The 21,620-nt window shown below is 36.8% G+C and overlaps 1 protein-coding gene across 1 annotated transcript; it reads left to right on the top strand.

The window, feature by feature from the left end:
* The first annotated feature begins 6,170 nt into the window (after nt 1-6,170).
* On the top strand, nt 6,171-21,256 carry LOC149838408 (Beta-ketoacyl synthase). The gene is made up of 14 exons (XM_090006557.1): nt 6,171-6,421; nt 6,495-6,724; nt 9,798-9,905; nt 9,986-10,057; nt 10,235-10,321; nt 10,458-10,609; nt 17,992-18,072; nt 18,160-18,193; nt 18,791-18,857; nt 18,943-19,019; nt 20,220-20,280; nt 20,378-20,460; nt 20,563-20,634; nt 20,760-21,256. Exons 1-14 carry the CDS (start codon nt 6,295-6,297, stop codon nt 20,922-20,924), a joined length of 1,416 nt encoding a protein of 471 aa, XP_089862683.1. The 5' UTR covers nt 6,171-6,294; the 3' UTR covers nt 20,925-21,256.
* Nucleotides 21,257-21,620: the final 364 nt, after the last annotated feature.

The raw sequence follows: 21,620 nt of genomic DNA, 5'->3' as shown, positions 1-21,620 counted from the left end.
TGAATCCCGTGTTATGACAACACTTTCATGGCACTTAAGACCCATAATTCGTGTCACATCTTCTAAGGTCATGGTGATATCAAAACCTCCAAACTGGAACATGTTCGTCTTATGGTTCCACTTATTGACCAGGTGGGTCATGGTGTTCCAACAATTTTCAAAATAATGTTGGTCCAGAAGGCCGCCGAAGTGCATCTTTCATAATCGGTCATTCTGATATTCAATCAGCTTTCTGTACCACAACAGAACTACAGGCCACTGACACCGCCCTTTCAGCTTTTCACCTACTGCTCTGCTTCTCTTTTGACCTGTCTGTAACACGAAATATCAAATCACAATTAATCACTATACATAGTAGTCGCTATTGCAGTAATCGCTATACAGAGTAATTGCTATACATAGTAATCACTATCACAACAATCACTATCACAGTAATCACTATATAGAGTAATCATTATTCATAGTAATCGATATACATAGTAATCGCTATATATAATAATACCTACTACAATATATCATGACATTCAATAGCGATTAACGTACCTTGGTCACACTTTTCTCCTCTTCATCCCCTCCCTTCCTCTACTTTTGTACTTTTTCCTTCCTTCGCTTTTTCATGTCCATCCTCTGCTTTTTCTTCTATTCCTCATCCTTCTTCTCCTTCCTTTGTCTTTCCTTCTCTTCCTCGTTCCCATTATCCTTCATTTGCCTTTCCTTATCTTCCTCGTCCTTCTTCCCCTTCATTTGTCTTTATTTCTCTTCCTTGTCCTCATTCTCTTTCCTTTGTCTTTCCTTCACTTTCTCGTCCTCCTTCTCCTTTCTTTGTCTTTCCTTCTTTTCCTAATCCTCCTTCTCCTTCCTTTGCCTTTCCTTTTCTTTATCATCTTGAATTTGTTTCCTTTGCCTTTCCTTTTTCTTCTTCTTCAATTATCTTTGCTTCTCTTCCTCCTCCTTCTTTTTCAACTATCTTTGCTTCTCTTCCTCCTCCTCCTTCTTCAATTGTCTTCGCTTCTCTTTCATCGCCTTATTCCTTCTTTGCTTTTCCCTCTCCTCCTCCTCCTCTTTCTTTTGCCTTTGCTTCTCTTCCTCCTTCTTATTCTTTCTTTGCTTTTCTCTCTCCTTCTCCTCCTCCTTATTTTGCTTTCGCTTCTTTTCCTCCTCCTTATTCTTCCTTTGCTTTTCCCTATCCTCCACCTTTTCCTTCTTTTGCCTTGATTTTCTTTGCTTTTTTTCATTATCCTCCTTCTTCCTTTTCCTTTTGCTTCTCTTCGTCATCCTTCTTCTTATTTTTTATTTGTATTTCTTCCTCATCATTCTTTGTTGGATTATCATCTTCAATATTTGACGAATTAGGCTCCTCTCTACACTTTACCAGCAATTGCTCCCTTTCTTTATCATTCTCAATCGTCATTATTCTATAGTACGCTTCTAATTTCTTATACAAAGCATATTGTTTGACGATTTCGTTAAGAGATTTCCTATCTAACGACAAAGTGTTTATTCTCTTACGATTGTAAGCCATTGTTAACCTGCATAACACAAAAACTCACCAAGACGGTAAAGGGTGATCCGACGAAAGAAGACAAAGCGTTAGATTTTTTGTGGAACGTTAGGGAGAAATATTGTGACGAGCTCTTTTTATAGCAGAGGAGTTTAATGCTTATCAGACCCTCTAAAGATTTTATAATAAAATAATATATACCTTTAAGCGGTTTACATTTTAGGCAGTTTACACAATGACGTCTTTGTCGGTCACAAAGATTTGCCTTTGTTACAAAAATATTATCATAGTATAACACAAATCGATGATCAAATATCATACAAATAGATATGAAAAATCTTATTGATAGCTTATAAATCGATATACAGAATCAGGATAGAAATCAATATTAAGAATCAAAATAATATCTTAAATCAATATCAAGAATCAACATAAAAATCGATATTAAGATTCAGAACAATATCTTAAATCGATTTGAAAATTCGTACTGATATCTTAAAAATCGATATTTAGAATCAAAACAATAACTTAAATCGATATTAAGAATCAAAACATCTTAAATCAATACAAAAATTCCTATTGATATCTTAAAAATCGATATTTAGAATCAAAATAATATCTTAAATCGATATTAAGAATAAAAACAATATCTTAAATCAATATTAATTAGAATCAGTATAGCAATCGATATTAAGATTCAGAACAATATCTTAATTTGATTTGGAAATTTGTATTGATATCTTAAAAATCGATATTTAGAATCAAAACAATATCTTAAATCGATATTAAGAATCTAAACAATATCTTAAGGTTTAGGGTTTAGGTTTAGGTTTAGGTTTAGGTTTAGGTTTAGGGTATAGTATATAGGGTTTAAGGTTAAAGTTTAGGCATTAGGGTTTACGGTTTATGGTTTAGCTTTAGGTTTGTGGTTTATGGTTTATGGTTTATGGTTTATGGTTTATGGTTTATGGTTTATGGTTTATGGTTTATGGTTTATGGTTTGGGTTTAGGCATTAAGATTTATGGTTTAGGGTTTAGTAATATATTATGGGTTTAGGGTTAGGGTTTAGTAAGATATTAAGGGTTTAGAGTTTAGGGTATAGAGTTAGGTATATTAATATATTATGAGATATATGTATCAGTTTATAAAATATTAACTGCTTTCTAGTGTCAATTTGTTAGATATTGTAGTATGTAATTGAAAACTGTGCGCAAGGAATTTACATTGTAGCGACATGAGGTAGCCATTTGCGTATTCAAATCGTTGCTCATTTAGTGATTTCTATGAAAATTGCTTTAAAGCTTCGTACCTATAATTAAATAGCTATCACGTGAATCACTATCGTCAATAAGTATAAATCACTATTTCATCAAACGTATAAATTGTTTCTGCTTTAAACGTACAAATTGTTGCTTCAAACGTACAAAACGTTGTAGAAATCGCACCCTTCATAAGTACATATCATTTAGGGTTTAGGGTTTAGGTATAGGGTTTAGGGTTTAGGGTTAAAGGGTTTAGGGTTTAGGGTTAGGGTTAGGGTTTAGGTTTAGGGTTTAAGGTTTAGGTTTAGGGTTTAGGTTTTAGGTTTTAGGGTTAGGGTTTAGGGTTTAGTAAGATATTGAGGGTTTAGGGTTTAGTAAAATATTAAGGGTTTAGGGTTAGATTTAGGTTTAGGTTTAGGGTTTAGGATTTAGGTTTACAGTTTAGGGTTTATGGTTTAATAATATATTATGGGTTTAGGGTTAGGGTTGAGTAAGATATTAAGGGTTTAGGGTATAGGGTTAGGTATAGTAATATATTATGGAATATATGTACCGATTTGTAAAATATTAAGTGCTTTATAGTGCCGTTTTGTTAGATATTGCTCATTTAGCGATTTCTATGAAAATCGCTGCAAAGCTTCGTACCTGTAATTAAATAGTTGTCATGTGAATCGCTATCATCAAGTATAAATCACTATTTCATCAAACGTATAAATTGTTTCTGCTTTAAACGTACAAATCACTGCTTCAAACATACAAATCAATGTAGAAATCACACTCTTCATAAGTATATATCGTTGTAACGTTTGGGCTTCAACAGTAAACATCGTTCCACATCCCACTCATTGTCAAAAATCGATATGCCTTGTGAGACCTAGATTCTGGTTGACGATTTATGTGATTTACGCAATGACGTATATGTCAGCCACAACGATTTGCCTTTATATAGAAAATATTAGAATAGTATAACGCAAATCGCGATTGTAGTAACATACTATCGATTTGCGAGATATTATTTTGTTTGTTAATATCGATTTGTAAGTTATGATGCCGATTTTTTGTATCGATTTATAATATATTATGCGATAGGTATATCAATTTGTAACATATTATGTGTTTGCTAGTGTCGATTTGTAAGATATTTGTATTATGATATTGAAACGTATGCGTGCGGCATTTATATTGTTGCACGATTGCGGTGGCAATTTGCGTATTCAAATAACTGCTCATTTAGTGATTAAAATTGAAATCGCTTAATAGCGTCGTAGCTGTCATTAAATCGATGTCACGTGAATCGCTATCGTCAACACACATATACGCTAAGTCATTTCTTTTATTGGCACGATAAATAACAACTCAATGCATAGTATAGTGTGATGCAACTGACGATCATGACAGATAACATGAATAATGATGTGCATGTAGATTTAATTTTGCATGGTCGGCAAGAAGAAATCCTTTTGCCTCATAAGTGCGCGTAGTTTTCATTCTCCTCCTTCTTCTTTTGTTTTTCCTTCTCTTCGCCATCCTTCTTCTTCTTCATCCTTAGTTCTTCCTCATATTTCTTCGTTTGCGATATCTGATGGATCAGGCTTCGCATAATAAATATCCAACAACTTATTCCTATCTTTTTCATTCTCAATGTTCATTATATTTTGGCACTTTACATAACCCTCATATATATCAGATTGACGGATGATTTCTCCAAGAGTCATCCTCTCCAACGGCGAAGGCTTTCTTGCCTTACAAATTGTAGTCATTGCTAACCTGCACAATACATAAATTTAACCGCATCATTATATGTTACAACCGTCTCCCCAAGTATATATTATTACAAATTATCACATCCATTACACAATCACCAATATTACAAGTCGTTGCAATATTTGGCTTCATAAGTAAATATCGTAGTACGATTTAGCAAAAATAAGTACAAATCGAGGTAACTTCATAATTACACATCGCTACTGCATCAAACGTATAAATTGCTGCTGCTTTAAACATACAAATCATTGTACAAATCACACCCTTCATAAGTACATATCGTTGTAACGTTTCGACTTCGTAAGTAAACATCATAGTACGATTTAGCAAATTTAAGTATAAATTGTGGTAACTTCATAAATCATAAATACACATATCTACTGCTTCAAACGTATAAATCGTTGCTGTATCGAATGTACAAATCGCTAATTCAAGCATACAAATCATTGTAGAAATTAAACTCTTCATAAGTACATATCGTTGTAAATCATAAATCACTACTGCATTAAATGTATAAATCATGACTACTTTAAATGTATAAATCATGAATCATAAATCGTAAATCGCTACTGCTTCAAATGTATAAAGCGTTGCTGCATCGAACAAATCACTATTGCATTAAATGTATAAATCATTATTAAATTCAAGCTTACAAATCATTGTAGAAATTTAGCCATTATAAGTACATATCATTATAATGTTTGACCTTCATAAGAACAAATCATGCTAACTGTTTTTTAATGCTCAGAAGGTGAATAGGTACAAATCGATTTGTTTCAGTATGAAAATATGTGTTATTTGGCATGAATAGTACAACCAGTTGTAAGATTTAGCATTCAGATTTACAAATCGATTTGTTTATATAACGAAACCTTACGCAAAACTCACCGAAAAGACACAAGTTTTGCTAATCCGATAGTGGAGGAGAAACACCTAGAAGGTAGATGCAACCGATGGTGGAAGCGGTCCTCCGACTACGCTCCGACGACAGTAGATGACGAAAAAAGGTGCTCCGACGGCAACATACGATGATAAAGAGGTGCTCCGACGACAGCGGATGACGACAAAGGGTGATCCTGCAACAGCAGACGACGACAAAGGGTAATCCCGCAACAGCAGACGACGTCAAAGGTTGCATCGTCAAAGGGAGCTCCTGTTACAGTAGATGGTGTATCGTCAAAGAGTGATTCAAAACGTTTAGGGCGACATATTGTGAGGAGCTCCTGTTAAAGCAGAATCATTTACTCATTAGGGCAAAAAAAATGATGATTTTAACCCTTTTTTCTCTTCTAGTAGAAGGATATTTTTGTCCTTTACTCAAAACATCGTTTCATGATGTTAATGGCGAGAAAGGGTACTTAAGTCTTTGCAAACAAACCAGACTCCGAAGCTAAGTGATGCCGACACACACGAAAACGAGCCCCGAATGCTTACATAAGTGGCGCTCGTTAACTTGCACCAGCATGTTGGGGGGGGGGGGGGGCATATAACCAGGATATCAATCCTGACAGCGTAAAACTCTGTTGGTGTCTCATGCGCCCGAGGCAAACGGCGAACGCGCGAGATGCTTATAACATGTCCCGCAGAGTTCCACCCCTCCCTCTGGAGCAATTGTGTGAGGAATACGTAGGGCACAAAAAAATAAAAGAAAATAGAAACACCTTTGATAAAAACGCGACTAATCCAAGGCCACGGCTCTGTGTACTAGCGGAGCCGGCAGACAGTCCGTGCGAGTTTTAGGGTTTGAACAGCGGCTTCCGAAGACGATGATGATCAGGCGCGCGCGACTTTCCCGCCGTCTTATTCTCCACCTCAGATCGTTCTCCTCATCGTCGGCGTCTCCGTACTTCGAACCCCCTCCGCCCACCCCTCAACGCCGAGTTGTCGTCACCGGTAAGCCCCCCCTCTCTCTCTGTGTGTGTGTAGATGAAGAATTGAATTGTTGGGTTGTGGTGTTGGGGAAAAGGGGTGGGCATGGTTAGTCCGCTGGGTTGCGGGGTAGAAACCTCATGGAGGCGGCTCATCGATGGGGAGTGTGGCATCCGAGCATTGTCTCCGGAGGATCTCAAAATGGACGGCTTCGACCAGGAGGCTCTGTCTCACGTCTTCCAGCAGTTGACGTCCAAGGTTGCAGCCGTCGTTCCTTGCGGAACTGCCGACGGAGAATTCGACGAACAATTGTGGATTCATTCCAGGGTACCCTCTTATCTTCTTCTCTCGTTCTAAACTCCTTCTTCTTCGCAATATTTTACTGCGTTCAATCGACTTGCCCATGATAAATTGTAGTTGTGGCATTTTGGTGGATTATCAAGGTGTTTGTTTGCTATGTTAATCGGTGGCATTGAATCGACCGACTGCGTTACCATTTTCGTTTTGTAGTAGCAATAATTGATGTCTAGATTGGTAGATTTTCACCATAGTTTTCAGGCGAGCGGCAATCCTGTGATGGGACGATTTGTAGCTTGAGCATTCATAGAATCAATTGTGTTCCATTTTTGTGAGTTAAAATGGTTACTTCATCTTCGTAAAAGGATTTCATATCACCTTCTCTTTTTCTTCTAGGTTGAAGTTGATTCTTAGATTGGAGAGCGAGCCGAGTTTTAATGCCTGTGCTTGTTTAAGACCCAATAATTGGAAGATTGCCACTGTGGATATGACTAGGTTAGTTAGAAGATTGCTCAGCTTGTGAACCAAGAAAATAGTAGGGATGAGTGGATTGGATTGCTAATTGTGATGAAACCTAAAAGATAAGGATGCTAGATGAGTGGTGAATTGGGGACATTGATGTTGGAGAAGTGTTGAAAAATTGAGTGAAATAGTTTGAAAATGTGGGGAAAAGGAAAAATATCAAAAGATAGATAACAGATATTGGGGAAAAAGGATGGAAATGAATTGTTGAGATGCACCACTGAACGCTATCTTTTGCATGTGTTTGTGCATACGTTTTTTTTTATAGGCTAGCTGGGGTTAGGCAGATACCTCTTAAGCCCCATGTGGCAGAAGAATTCGAACCTGGGCCTTCAGCTTGGTACAGGACCCTGCTTACCACCTGGGATACCACCTGGGTGGGTGTGTGCATGCATTTTTGCATTCAAATTATTTATTATTTATTATTTATTTTTATTTTTTGGGTTAATAAGGGGGTGGCAGGATCTGTGGATTAAATATAGGGGTTTATTCAAACATATAATATGAATAAATAGATGATTTTATTTTATTGAAAATGTTGTATGTGAACCAGTTAGGCTTGGTCAATGGAGTATAATAGCAAAGTGCAAAGGGAAAACGGTGGAATCTGTTTGAGATTGAGAATATCGTGAATGAATGGTTGTATCTTCCAAGAAGGTTTAGCAACTGAATCTCATGTGAAAAATCCGGATAATTACTTTTGATTGATAGGGGCTATGTTGTGGAATGCATATGATCTTTGAAGAGGTAGATAATCTCTCAAAAATTGTGTTGTGTCAGATGACAACTTTTATTGAAAAACTAAGATGTCAAAGAGCTATTGTTGTGTTATGCAACAAGCAAAGAACAAATAACTTGATATCAAATGCCATTTAGGAAATGCTTCCTGGTGCTTTTGTTAGATGGTTTTGTTCTACCTCATGCTTTCCAACTCATCTATTCAAACTCTTGATGCTCTTGAGTTTGCTTACTTCAGGTAGATGGGTCATTTTTATACTTATCTTTTCCTTCTAAGGATGTGATATCTTCTTCATAAGATATGATCGGATACTGCAGATGTTCCAACAACTTTTCTTATGATATAGATCCACAAACATTTTCCTATGGATATTGAGGGGATCAACTAGTAAATGTTACTCATTAATGTCAAATTGATAATGTTCATGTAATATTTAGATGCTAGAATTAAGGTTGTAAGTATCGCATCGTTACTCGTATCGGTTGGGCCCAAAATAAGATACATATTGTAAAAAATCATAATTTTTTAATGATTTTTTTCCAAAAATTCTAAAAAAATAATGTAAAATCAGAAATAATTAGCAAAACATCTAAAAGATCATAACAGATGAAACAATGATGAATTGCATAAAATATAACCATAAAATCACATATGAAGCATTTATGTCTCTATGAGCTGCATAAGACATCATCAAACATCAACTATCTAACAAGAACAATTAAAAATATTAAATATCTTGCAATTAAGAACATGCCACAAGACTCATGCTTTCATATTACATAAATAAAAATATTATAACAATAGTTGCACTCGATTTTCAATCAGTTTTCACTCATTATTTGAGTGCCCTATTGTCATGCAGGATCATCTGATGCCATCTTTGTTAGAGGAATGTGGAGCTTGATTTCTAACTTGATATAAATCCCTAATTTCCCCGGATCCAACTTCGCGGTAAGTTGGCAGGGGGCAACGCCCTCCCAGGCGGATTTTTTTAGTATAGTTTTGTGATTTTACTTATAATAGAGTTTTTTTGCTTTAATCCATTTGAGTAAAAAATGGTGAAAATGCACTCTTACTAGAGAAAACCGCAAAAGTCCTTTCCGTTGTCCACAGATCGGTCTCCAAATCACTCTCACGACTCTTAGGGTGCATGGATACCCCTCTAATGATGTCTATACAAATGAGGGAGTCGGCCTTCAAGAGGTCTTTAAAACCTAAAAGAAATACAATTCGATCATTTTTTAAGTGTGCCGACCTTGTATCATATGATACAATACAATACAAATATGATATGCACTCATATCGCGATATGAGTGCGTATTGTATCAATTTTCTTCATAGTAATCATACGTATCGTACGATACACACAACCTTGGTTAAAACTGATTTTGAGGTTAGTGGAATCTTAGTATCAAAGCTGCTATTATGGATTGTCCAATGAAGTACCATAAAGAATTTGAATTAGCTCATGGCAGTAAAATGATTTTTTAAGTTTGTATGATGAATGGTTGCAGTACAATCAGTGGCATCCATGAATAAAATGCTTCATGCATATGTTTTGATTGGTCATTCATGGTGCTTCGCTTGATCTGGAAAGAAAGTAATTGTTTGTGATTTTTGTTATGGCAGCCACAAGATAACATTGCAACATGACTCGTTATTACTTTGTATGATTAATTAAAAACATTTAATTGAAGGGTAATAGTTGGTAATAGTCCTTAACAAAATAGTAACTTGGTTTTTGTTCAACCTGGATTAATGTTTGTAAAATACATGAGAAAGAGTTTATGTTGTCTGCTTACGTGTAGGAGCATATTCTCCTTATTGCTTCTTCCTTCCCAGGACCAGAGATCTATTGCAAGGTTTATAGCCTATGCACTATGTTCTGCTGATGAGGCACTTAAGGATGCAAATTGGATACCGAAGGAGCAGAAAGAGAAAGAAAGAACGGTAATCAACACATGTTGGTTGTTGAAAAGCTAAATTTCTTGATTAGCTTCCTGTCATTGTCTCAAAATTTGATAATCCAGGGTGTTTCCATAGGTGGGGGTATTGGAAGCATCAGTGATATTCTGGACGCAGCCATGATGGTTTGTGAAAAGGTTGGCATATGTTAGGATTGTACAAAACGGTTTGATTTGTGAATCCCGCTTTTATATCTGGAGTCTGGACAGTAAAGCTACTATACCTTTTTCTAGTAGATTTTTTTTTGGATTCATGTAAAGTGGTTCATTTGTGTATAATATTGTTGTAATATCTATGTTATTTTGCCTTGTTAGCGTCTTCGTCGACTTAGTCCATTTTTCATCCCACGGATATTGATCAATATGGCTGCAGGGCATGTGAGCATGAGATATGGACTCAAGGTACTCGAATTTGATTAATTAATCTGCAAGACATTATAAATTTATATAGTTTCTGATGGTCTTCATATGCTTCTGAACTAGAGTTGCCTAGTAGACAATATTTTAATGTAAAATATGTACACAAACTTAAATTTAGGGACCAAACCATGCTGTAGTGACAGCTTGCGCTACTGGTGCACATTCAATTGGGGATGCAGCTAGGATGATTCATTTTGGAGATGCCGATGTCATGGTTGCTGGAGGAACCGAGTCCAGTATAGATGCTCTTTCAATAGCTGGATTCTGTAGGTATTATGTTAACTTCTGTGCAGTAACTAAAAGGTTCTTTCTTTCTCAAGGTGCCATAAGTTGCCTCTGAATTTTACTTGCATCCAGAAGATAATGGTTATTTGATATTTCACAATATAGATTATCATTTTCTAAGCACAATACACACATGCATAGGGTAGTAGTGTCATTTCTGTAAAATTATTGGCAATGAGATTTCTCTAATGTGTAATTTATTTAGGTCTGGTTGTATTGTTAAGGTAATACTGACATTTGCATAAAGGCCCTTAAAGCACCGTGTACCATGATTCCATGTTCCCATAATTAAAATAGAAATATGTTGAAAAGCTAGGTCATGAACTAGCTGTTTAGTTTGGAAAATAAACCCAACAGCTGGCAACTACCAAATCGGAAGTCGTGGTAATCTTCTTCCTAAAATCTCCTCATTCTTTGTGTTAATTATGAAAATACACTATTGAGGTTCTTAGCTCATTAGTGAAAAAGGTTATGGGAGTTTAACTAAAAAAAATTCTCATGCAGCTTTACTCAAGCAGAAAGAGAGTTATGTTTGAATCAGACCCTCTTAGCTGCAACCTGCTTATCCATATGATATGAATCAGCTCCAAGTAATCGCATGTGGCATCCACATTGAACTTCATAAACCTGCACAACATTCAAGTCAGACCCATATAGATGGATCCTTGTGTTGTCAGATATGGGCTTACTATGGTTTGTTCTGAATGGGGTCATATATAAGTAAATTTGGATCTACGTAGAAGAACCCTAGAGGATATAGGTGAGTTTGAAGCTGTGTCCAATTGAATCTAGGTGGATTCAAGTTGGTCTGACTGTCTTTAGGTACATAACTAAAACACGTACAACCTAGTAGTAGCTCAAGTTTTATTGGGACTAAGGTTCTTAGAGTTGGTGGCCTAGAGCTCATCTAAACACATGGATCCCACCTAGTTTAGGCACGACTCCAACTTGAAAATGCCTATGCCAGCATAAGCTAATCTGTTTTTAGCATATTTCAAGCTAAATTTCGAACCCAGTCCTGATCCAATCTAGGTCATGTTTGCTTGGCCCATTGTGAGAAATCCTCTCACATTTGTGAGCGAATGAATCTCGCAACTCCCATTTTCTCATGTCATTAAAACATGAGAAAATGAGTATGTTTGAGAATGAGGCAGATAAAATTGATTCTCTCACAAAAATGTGAGAGTCGGAGTCAGGGAGTGGAGCTCGTGACTCCTATTTTCATGAGGATTCTCCCATGAGTTATTCTCATGAAAATCCGGGCAAGCATCATGCCCTTAAACATCTAAATTCAGCCCAGGAGAATTACTATGTAACCTGAAAATATTGGGCAAGCTCTAGATCTGTTTGATTCCAGTTTTGTTCTTACCTGCGCCCACTTTGCTTTGTTGCAGACTTTGACCATCTGGGTCTAACTTGGACATATTCAGACCTGATAAGGATCAGGTCCTGGCTTCAGTTTGAATAAAATATACACCCTTGTTGGTGCAGCTTGGATCTATTTGGGGCAACCATACAACTTGGATTCAGCTTGGGGCAACTTGGATTTTTACCAGGTCTGATCCGCAGATTGAAAAGATGTTGCCATTCACATCTGGGTCTGGACCCTGAGATCCAGACCCAATTCATTTTATATATTTTAACACATGCTCATTAATGGCATGTTGTAATTTTAGTATTGTCTGTAATGGGTATTTTTGTACCCTAATTTCTGTACATGAGTTTACTTAATGAAAAGCAAGCATAGCCGACCCTATTGGGGTTTCTCCTGCAGCCTTCAGAGCTTCTCTCTCCTCTCGTTCTTTTCTAATATGGTATCAGAGCAGTGATCCTCTCCAAGGTCTCAGTCCAAGGTATTTCTTCTTCTCTTACTCCTTTTCCAGCCAACGTATTCCTTTCTTTTTTGCATATTCCTATTCTCTTTCTTTTTGCCTATTTTCTTTTCCTATTTCTAAAATCTGAATCTGCATATTCCAGCCAACGTATTCTTCTAAAATCGAATGGCTATTGTCTGAATCCTATCCTTTCCTATTCTCCTTCTCTGTGCAAGTTTCTGCATATTTTTCTATTTCCTATTTCTTACTCGTTATTCTCTTTGACGTGTTTTCATTTTCTTTTCATATCACGTCTATATTGTTTCTTATTTTTTTTCCAGAAAGATAAGGTCAGATTTAGAGATTTCAATCTGAGTAAAACATCAGATCTCTTTTCCTTTCGGGTTTCCTTTCTTTTATTCCTATTTGTTTTTCTTTTTGAAAAGAAAAGCATGTTATATTCAAATAACGTGTTTCTGTTTTGCACTTCATTGGATGACTTTTATTCAGATCGTCTTGCTGCATAACCTCGGTTTCTGCCTCGCGCGCAAAAAAAAAAAAACAGCCGAGTTCTCTGAAACTTGTTCTTAGTTTTGATTCAAAGTCTTGCTTTCTCCTTCAGTCGCCTATGGATTCTTTTTCTGCTTCTCAATCTGGCCTCTCTTCCAACTTTCTTAGCCAACTTGTATTTGAGAAACTGAACAACTCCAATTTTCTCACCTGAAAAAGACAAATCATCTCATTCATAAGAAGTCAAGACCTTTCTGGACACCTAGATGGCTCTGTTTCTGTTCTCCCAGAGTTCATATCACAAGATGGCAAGACTGGGAAGGGTGAAACTTTCATTACTTTTGTTAGAAATCCAGAATATATATCCTAGATGAAGCGAGACTAGGCTTTGGTTGCCTACATCACTTCCACGCTGTCACAGGAGGTGCTTGTGGAAATCCCAGATGACTGCACTGCTATGCAACTATGGCATCGTCTTGTTCAGACGTATTCTCAAGTTTCCCAGGCTAGAGTTTTATTTTTAAAGAAAGAGTTTCAAATGCTGAGAAAGGACTCCATGACTCTCATGGAGTATTTAAACAAAATGAAAACTATCACAGATCAGTTGGCTATTGTGGGTTGCGCGATCAGTGACAAAGATATGATGCAACAAACCTTGAGCGGGCTGGGACCCGATTATCATATGATGGTTACTTCCTTGCTGTGTTTGTCAGACTTACCTACATTTGAAGATCTCCGCGCTAAGCTCATACAATATGAAATGACTTTGAAAGGATTCTTTGAAGGTAATCACAACCCCATTGGAGCACACGATGTTCTTGCCACCGGAGTTAACTATGGTCGAGGACATGTCAATTATAAATCTCGAGAAAGGGGAGGTCAAGAGAGGAATGGACAAGGAGCTCGTGGAATATTACCTACTCCCAGTATGCCTCCTAATCTGCAAAGGCAAACAACAATACCTACCTGCTTTCTCTGTAACAAAAGGGGGCACATAAAGGCAAATTGCTGATTTAACTCGCAAAATAGAGAAAAGCAATTGGAGACAAGAAAGGGAACATATACATTGAAGAATAGTGGATAAGTCAAAGAACTCTTGTTATCTGCCTTGGCTGAATTGAACATCAAATAGAATGATCAAGGCACTTGGTATGTTGATTCTGGTGCAACCACCCATGCCACTGGTAATGCTAGTAAGCTCCTAAATCTTGTTCCTTATGTTGGTAGAAATAGTATAGTCACTGGAGATGGGTCTCACCACCATATTTCACACATTGGAAATTCTGTAATTCCTATGTCCAACTCTTCTCTTGCTCTTTCAAATGTCCTTCATGCTCCTAATATCAAGAAAAATATTGTTTCTGTATCTAAGCTTGTTGATGACATTAATGCTTCAGTTGAGTTTACTCTTTTTTCTGTTTGTATTAAGGACCTTCACACGGGGGAAACGTTTGCTGAAGGAAAACGCTAAGGGAAGATGTATGTATTCCAAGAGAATCCTTCCTCTCATGTTCAGCCTGTTGACTCCACCCTGAAGCTTACGTCATCATCTTCAGTTCCTTCTGATAGTGTTTTTAATCTTTCTGAATGTATTAAGCCAAATCTTTGGCATGGTTGTCTGGGTCATTGTAGTAGTCACTTTATTGATAAGCTTGTTTCAAGTAGTCTTATTCCCAAGTCAAGTATGAATTTAAGTGTCGATAATAAAAAATATTCTAGTTGTCTTCAGTGTAAGAGTCATGTTCTTTCATTTCATTCCATTAATAAAAGAGCTTCAAGACCATTTGAAATCATATGTTCTGGTGTTTGGTGTCCGGCCCCAGTTTCTTCAATGTTTGGCACTAGATATTATCTCATTTTTGTTGGCAGCTATTCTCGATATACATGGATCTTCTTTATGAAAAGTAAATCTGAAACCTTCAAGTTATTTCGGAATTTTCATTCCTTTGTTCAAAATCAATTCTATGAGAATATCATTTATTTTCAATGTGATGGAGGGGGTGAATTCTCTTCAAATGACTTAATTAGTTTCCTCCAATCAAATGGGATAAAGAGGCATGTGTCTTGCTCTCATACACCTCAACAACAATCCCACGAAAGCATCACCATATTGTCGAGAGTGCAATGAGCATGATGCACGACAATAATCTTTCAGTTTCCTTCTGGATAGAGGCTTTTCATACAACAATTTATGTCATAAATCGATTGCCCATGAACATCCTGTAAAACAAATCACCCTATTTCTCTTTGCATAGTGTGCATCCAAATTATCATGATTTGCGTGTATTCGGGTGTGTATGTTATGTTCATGTTGACAGTTCAATGTGACACAAGTTTCAGGATAAGGCCTTAAAGTGCAGATTTGTTAGGTACGCTGATGATTACAAAGGGTACATATGCTATGATCCTGTAAGCAAGCACATCAAAATATCCAGAAATGTTGTGTTTAACGAATCAAATTTTGGTCATAGTGTTGACACTCCTCTAGACATTGAAGTTTATCATCCTTGGTTGAACTCAGATCTCTTTTCTAGTATTGATGATATTTGTTCTTCTGAATGTAATCAAAGAGGTGAGGAAAATGTATCCACTGCTACGCAAAGAACTCAGGAAAGTGTGATTTTTGAACCATCGTCGGCTCTCGAAAGGTATAAAGGCATTGTTTACTCTAGACGTGAGAAGGAGATACCTCTCAACTCTAATCAGGAGCAGAATTCTCCTTCTGCTTCCATTCAATCACCTGTTCACAGAAGATCTACCCGATCTCGACATCCAATTGATAGGTGGGTTAGTTATGAGAACTTCACAATGGATTTTCAACTCTTCTTAGCCTCTCTCGGCAAGGAAGATCAACCCACAACATTTTATCAAGCAATAAATTCTAGGAGATGGATTAAAGCCATGAACGAAGAAACGAAGGCTCTTTATTAATGTGGCACTTGGGATATTGTTCCCATACCACACAATCAAAATGTGGTTAGGTCAAAGTGGGTGTATAAGATAAAATATAAGCCAGATGGCACTATCGAGCGGTACAAAGCTAGACTGGTTGCCAAAGGCTACATACAGGAGCAAGGACAAGACTATGATGAGACCTTCAGTCCAGTCATGAAAATGGGCACTATTCGCATCATACTGACATTGGCTGTTGAACATTAGTGGACTCTCAGCCAACTGGACGTGAAAAATGCGTTTCTACATGGAACTCTGAAGGAGGAAGTGTACATGGAGCAACCCACTAGGTATACAGAAGGAAACTCTAAAGAATACATGTGCAAGCTAAAGAGAGCTATACATGGTCTGAAGCAGGCGTCTCGATCTTGGTTTGACAGATTTTCGATTGAAGTTGAAAAATATGGTTTTAGTCGATCTCTTCTTGACCATTCTCTTTTCATATTCAAATGCAAAGATATAGTTACCCTATTATTGATATATGTTGACGACATTATCATTACAGGTAACTCTAATGAACATATTGAATAGGTTAAAGAACTTCTGAATCATAGATTCAAGATGAAGGATCTTGGTAAGCTGCGATACTTTCTTGGAGTAGAAGTTGACAGGACTCCTGAATGCATGACACTTACTCAACATAAGTATACCGTTGATGTTCTTAGCAAGGCAGATATGACAGATTGCAAGCCTCTGAGCACACCTAGTGTACTTCATCAGAAACTCAGTTCCCAAGAAAGAGATTTGTATGGGGATCCTACATGATATCGCAGGATAGTAGGAATGCTTCAGTATCTTACCTTTACTCGGCCCGACATTATCTATTCTGTCAATCAGGTATCTCAGTTCATGCATGAACCGCATATTGAACATATAAAAGTTGTTAAACGCATTCTTCGATATTTGAAAGGAACTATTGGAGATGGTCTTCTGTACAAAAAAAGTATGCATGACCATCACATGCATGAACTTCTTACTTACACAGATGCAGATTGGGCAGGAGACCTAGATGAGTGTAGGTCAGTCTCAGGATACTATGTTTTCATTGACTTAAATCTTGTCTTCTGGAGCAATAGGAAACAAAAGGCCATAGCCAAGTCGAGCACAAAAGCTGAATATAGATCAATGGCAGCTGCTACAGTTGAAGTAACATGGATTAGACACCTGTTGACAGAAGTAGGAGAATCGATTTCTAAAAGCATTATCTTGTGTGATAATCAAAGCGCTATCAACATGTCATTCAATCCCATCTACCAAAGTCGTGCTAAGCATATTGAAATTGATCAACATTTTGTAAGACAGAAGGTCAAAGAAAAAGAAATTGAACCAGAATACGTTCGGATTGCTGATCAAGTTGTTGACTTGTTTACAAAAGGACTTATCAAAGATATATTTTGGATGTTAAAAGACAAGTTGGTCATGGTTCAAAACCATGTACAACTTGAGGGAGGGTGAAAAGACGTAGCTATTCACATATGGGTTTGGACCCTGAGATCCAGACCCAATTCGTTTTATCTATTTTAACACATGCTCATTAATGGCATATTGTAATTTTAGTATTGTGGGTATTTTTGTACCCTAATTTATGTACATGAGTTTACTTAATGAAAAGCAAGTATAGCCGACCCTATTGGGGTTTCTCCTGCAGCCTTTAGAGCTTCTCTCTCCTCTCGTTCTTTTCTGATACAGATCTGGTTTCTCTCTCTCTCTCTGTGTCTGTCTGTCTCTCAAATAGGAAAGAGAGTTATTCTCCTTCTACATATGCAATAAGTAAGGAGGTTGAACTCCGTATAATCTGACCTCATAAAGAGGGATTCTAATTTTTCAGATCTTTCTTTCTGTCATGCATATCATAGCATATTCAGGCTTAAATAATTGAATTTGAAGACTTCTATGCATAAACACACTTTCTGTGGTTGAGATCTGTCATTGGTTGATACAGCATGATTACCATACTTTATTCATGTTATTCATTTTGATTTTATTGTTAACAAACTGCTCATGGCTGTTGCTATAACTGCTGTTTGTGTTGCCTTTTATTATCTTAAACAAGGGATTTGGATGTTGTGCTAATTCTATCTTTGCCTGCAGATCAAGGGCATTGGCTACAAAGTATAACGTGCTTCCACAAAAGGCATCACGACCTTTTGATAGTGGTCGTGATGGGTTTGTGTATGCTCTTGTAATTTCTTGAAATATTGTTTTCTCTTCCTGCTGCTCATCGGATCTAATATCTCTGCTTTGCGTAACATTTTACAGGATAGGTGAAGGTTGTGGTGTTATGGTACTCGAGGTAAGCTCAAATCTCTTATTGCAACTTTTCTAGTTAATACCTTGTAAAATTAATCTCAATTCTTGTAGCATTGCCTGAAGTATGTAATCCAGGTGTACCTCAAAAAATGCTGAAAGTGGTGTTATCGAGGGAAAGCAACCCATACTATTTTGAGTGATTTGTTCATGAATTATTTTTGGAAAGTAGTATGTGAATTATGTAGCTTGACTTCGCACAAAGTTTTTCATGTCATAAGTTAGTTACTTCTAGAGTGAAAATCGTCATGTTTTGATCTTTTGGAGAATACCTTAGGTACAGACTTCAATAACATTTATATGCATTTATTATGTCCATTTTGGATGTGCATAAGGGATAAAAATTATACCAAGAGCTTGCATATGAGAGTTTGTTGGGCAATATCTTCTACATGTTCAGAAAATTCCAATAATGTCTAAAGGTTTGTTTTTCATGAGAAGGTTACCTTACACTCTCATTCCAACATTTTCTTCTTTTTGCTTCATGATAAAGTTCCATTGGACCTTGTAGTGTGTGTGCTCATGCATGTGCATGCATGCATATATTTCCTTTTTTGTTTCATGTTTCTGGTGTGGATTAAAGGAACTAGTGCATGCAAAGGAACGGGGAGCAAAAATTTATGCGGAGCTTCGAGGCTATGGAATGTCAGGTAGTTCATCTGCAGAAGGTTCTTGCTTACTTGATTGCATTATATTCATTTATTGGCAGATGATCAGGTCATTGGATCATGTTAGGTGATGCTTATCATATCACACAGCCACCCCATGATGGTGAAGGTGCTATATTGGCCATGCAACGTGCACTACAACAGGTGTGCAATAGTTATGTTCACTAATTTTGTTTTCAAAGAAACAAATTCAAAATGGTTAGCTTTGAGTACTGTAGAAAGTTTAAGGATAAACTAGGGTACTTTATATGTATTTAAGCAAAAGCTAATTTTTCTTTGTGTGACACTGCTGGTGAATATGTTTGAGTTTGTCCAAAATTGAGAATGTCGATTTGATTTATGAATGTTGAAGTAGATAGTATCATAACAACGAGCTGCTTGTACTGTGTATCTGCACTGACAGTTATGTAAATTTTAGTTAACGCTTGATATCGAGGGCTCAATTTGATGCAACAGGTCTTGGTTATTGATATATATGATTGGGTTGATCTTGGTTTTTGTCATCTATAGAATATAGGGGTTGGATAGTGTTTATGTTACTTCTATCATGATATTTACGATTAGCTAAACAGCCTAAACCTGTTATAGAATGATAAAGAAAGGGATATGTCAAATGTGTCTATGTTTAATAATTGACAAAGTGAAGGATATCACAGACATGTATGTAAAGAATAATAATGTGAGCTGCTCATAAAAGAGAAAATGAAAGAAAAGGCGTGCTACAGTAAGAAGGAACTCAAAGGACAACGACATTGCTACTAAGGACAATCTAAGAGGTCCTACCCCTTTAAGGGGATAGAAGGATTAGAAGACTAGATCATGTGGGATTCTAGCTACTGTTGTGGGACACAAAATACGAATAAATTAAATTATTGAGTCTACTCTAACATTTCCTCTGAAACCCGACTTGTAATGATGTCTTTAATGTCAAATCTTACAGAAATCTGACCAACTTTAGGAAAAATGCTGCTGAACTAAATAGTTTGGGTGTATGAGTTTGGGATCTCTCATTTATGAAAGCAAATGTTACCCAAAATCAAATAATAAGGTAACAGAAAGATGGACAGAAACCGAGTCTATTTAGTTCAACACCAAACCACCACCGTGCAACCCTACTGCCTTTCAACACCAAAACCACCACCACTACCACCACTGTTCATCCTCTTCGACCCACCACCTATCCCACTTGTTCATCCTAGTTTAAATAGTTTCTGATCCAAACATTGATTTGATTATGCATTAAGACAAAATTCTTATTTATAAAATGTCTTTTTATTTTTGTAAAAAATAAATAAAAACACATCCGAACATGGCCTTAAAGTGCTCTTTTCTTGTATAATGTAGTCGGGGATTCATCCACATCAAGTGGACTATGTAAATGCCCATGCTACATCAACTCCATTGGGTAAGCTTCATGATTCTCCATTTTGTCATCAAATTTGTTTCTTACTGGGTTTCCCAAGTTTTAGTTTTGAGTATTTTGTGTATATGTTCTAATTCAGGTGATCTCATAGAAGCCAAGGCAATCAAATCTGTGTTTTCAGAGCATGTAACATCGGGTGCATTGGCTTTCTCCTCAACAAAGGTGTTATTATCATAGTTAGCATCCAGATGCTTTCCCTTTCTTCCTACAGCCCTATTGTTTTAAGCAAATCACGTTGTTTGTTTGACATGGTTTCTTTTGCAGGGAGCTACTGGTCATCTGCTCGGAGCAGCTGGAGCAGTGGAAGCAATTTTTACAGTGCTTGCCATACACCATGTGTGTTTGTGTGTGCACCTGCTTTCTTTAATCCCCTTAAAACAGAGCTGAAGCAAACATTAGTTCTTGCACTCCATATGTTTTCGACAATTACTTTCTTGATGCCTTGTTTGGTATTTGCACAGGGGATTGCTCCAGTGAATCTCAACCTTGTTGAAGCGGATGCTGTATTTCATGATGGTTTCATGCCTCTCAGTAGCTCAAAGAAGATGCAGATAAGAGCTGCTCTCTCAAATTCCTTTGGGTTTGGTGGGACAAATGCATCTTTGCTTTTCACATGCCCCCATTAGCTTCATCCTGGCCACCCTCAAGTATTAACACGTCAAAGACATGATTTTCTATGTTAGAAGCACCATTCCAATTGAATGGATGTAAAAGATAGCTTTGAGAGGTCTTTTGCTCTCAGTAATTTAATTAGCAAGTAAACTTATCCATTTTAAATAGTGAAAACTCATTGAGATGTCTATTCTGTTTTTGAGTAGAACTATTAGGCATTGTTGGTCCATGAAATTTTTACAGTGTTATTTCTCTAATGAGGGGATTCAGATGTATGAAAAATTATGCTTTTATCCTTTTTCATGTTTGTTAGACATTGCTAGTGCTTTTATGACTGAAAGCATGCTCTGGAAGGAAAACTTATTTCACCAATAAAGTGATTTTGCTTCAGACTTATATCTGCTATGAAAACAGGATTGAAGCTATGCATAAAAGGAATTTCTTCTCACCTGCTATGAAGTATTAAAATCGATCACATCCAAATGGACCCCACCTGAATGGATGAAATTCTCCTTCCTTTTCATTTTGGAGAATGGCGTACATCTGGTATGTGACATAGGTAGTGAGGGATTTTACGGGCTATTGTTATAATGATAATATTCATTAGTAGTAAATTTAATAGATATTATGTGATGCATGCATTTCTTAAGAATTTGTTAGTTCTACCCTTTGAGACAGATTCAACAAGTGTCCTAATTACTCGAACTGCA

The sequence above is a fragment of the Nuphar pumila genome, chromosome 5, assembly GCF_984573655.1.
Source record: "Nuphar pumila chromosome 5, dmNupPumi1.hap1.1, whole genome shotgun sequence".
NCBI classification, from domain to species: Eukaryota; Viridiplantae; Streptophyta; class Magnoliopsida; order Nymphaeales; family Nymphaeaceae; genus Nuphar; species Nuphar pumila.
The sequence above is the reverse complement of the archived record's forward strand: the minus strand, read 5'-3'. Positions and strand labels throughout refer to the sequence as shown.

Excerpts from the sequence above, each read along its gene's own strand:
- LOC149838408 (XM_090006557.1), top strand. The coding sequence starts at position 6,295 with ATGATGATCAGGCGCGCGCGACTTTCCCGCCGTCTTATTCTCCACCTC. Across the intron at positions 6,422-6,494 it reads ACGCCGAGTTGTCGTCACCG|GGGTGGGCATGGTTAGTCCG; the intron begins GTAAGCCCCCCC and ends GTTGGGGAAAAG. Across the intron at positions 20,461-20,562 it reads TGGCTTTCTCCTCAACAAAG|GGAGCTACTGGTCATCTGCT; the intron begins GTGTTATTATCA and ends TTTCTTTTGCAG.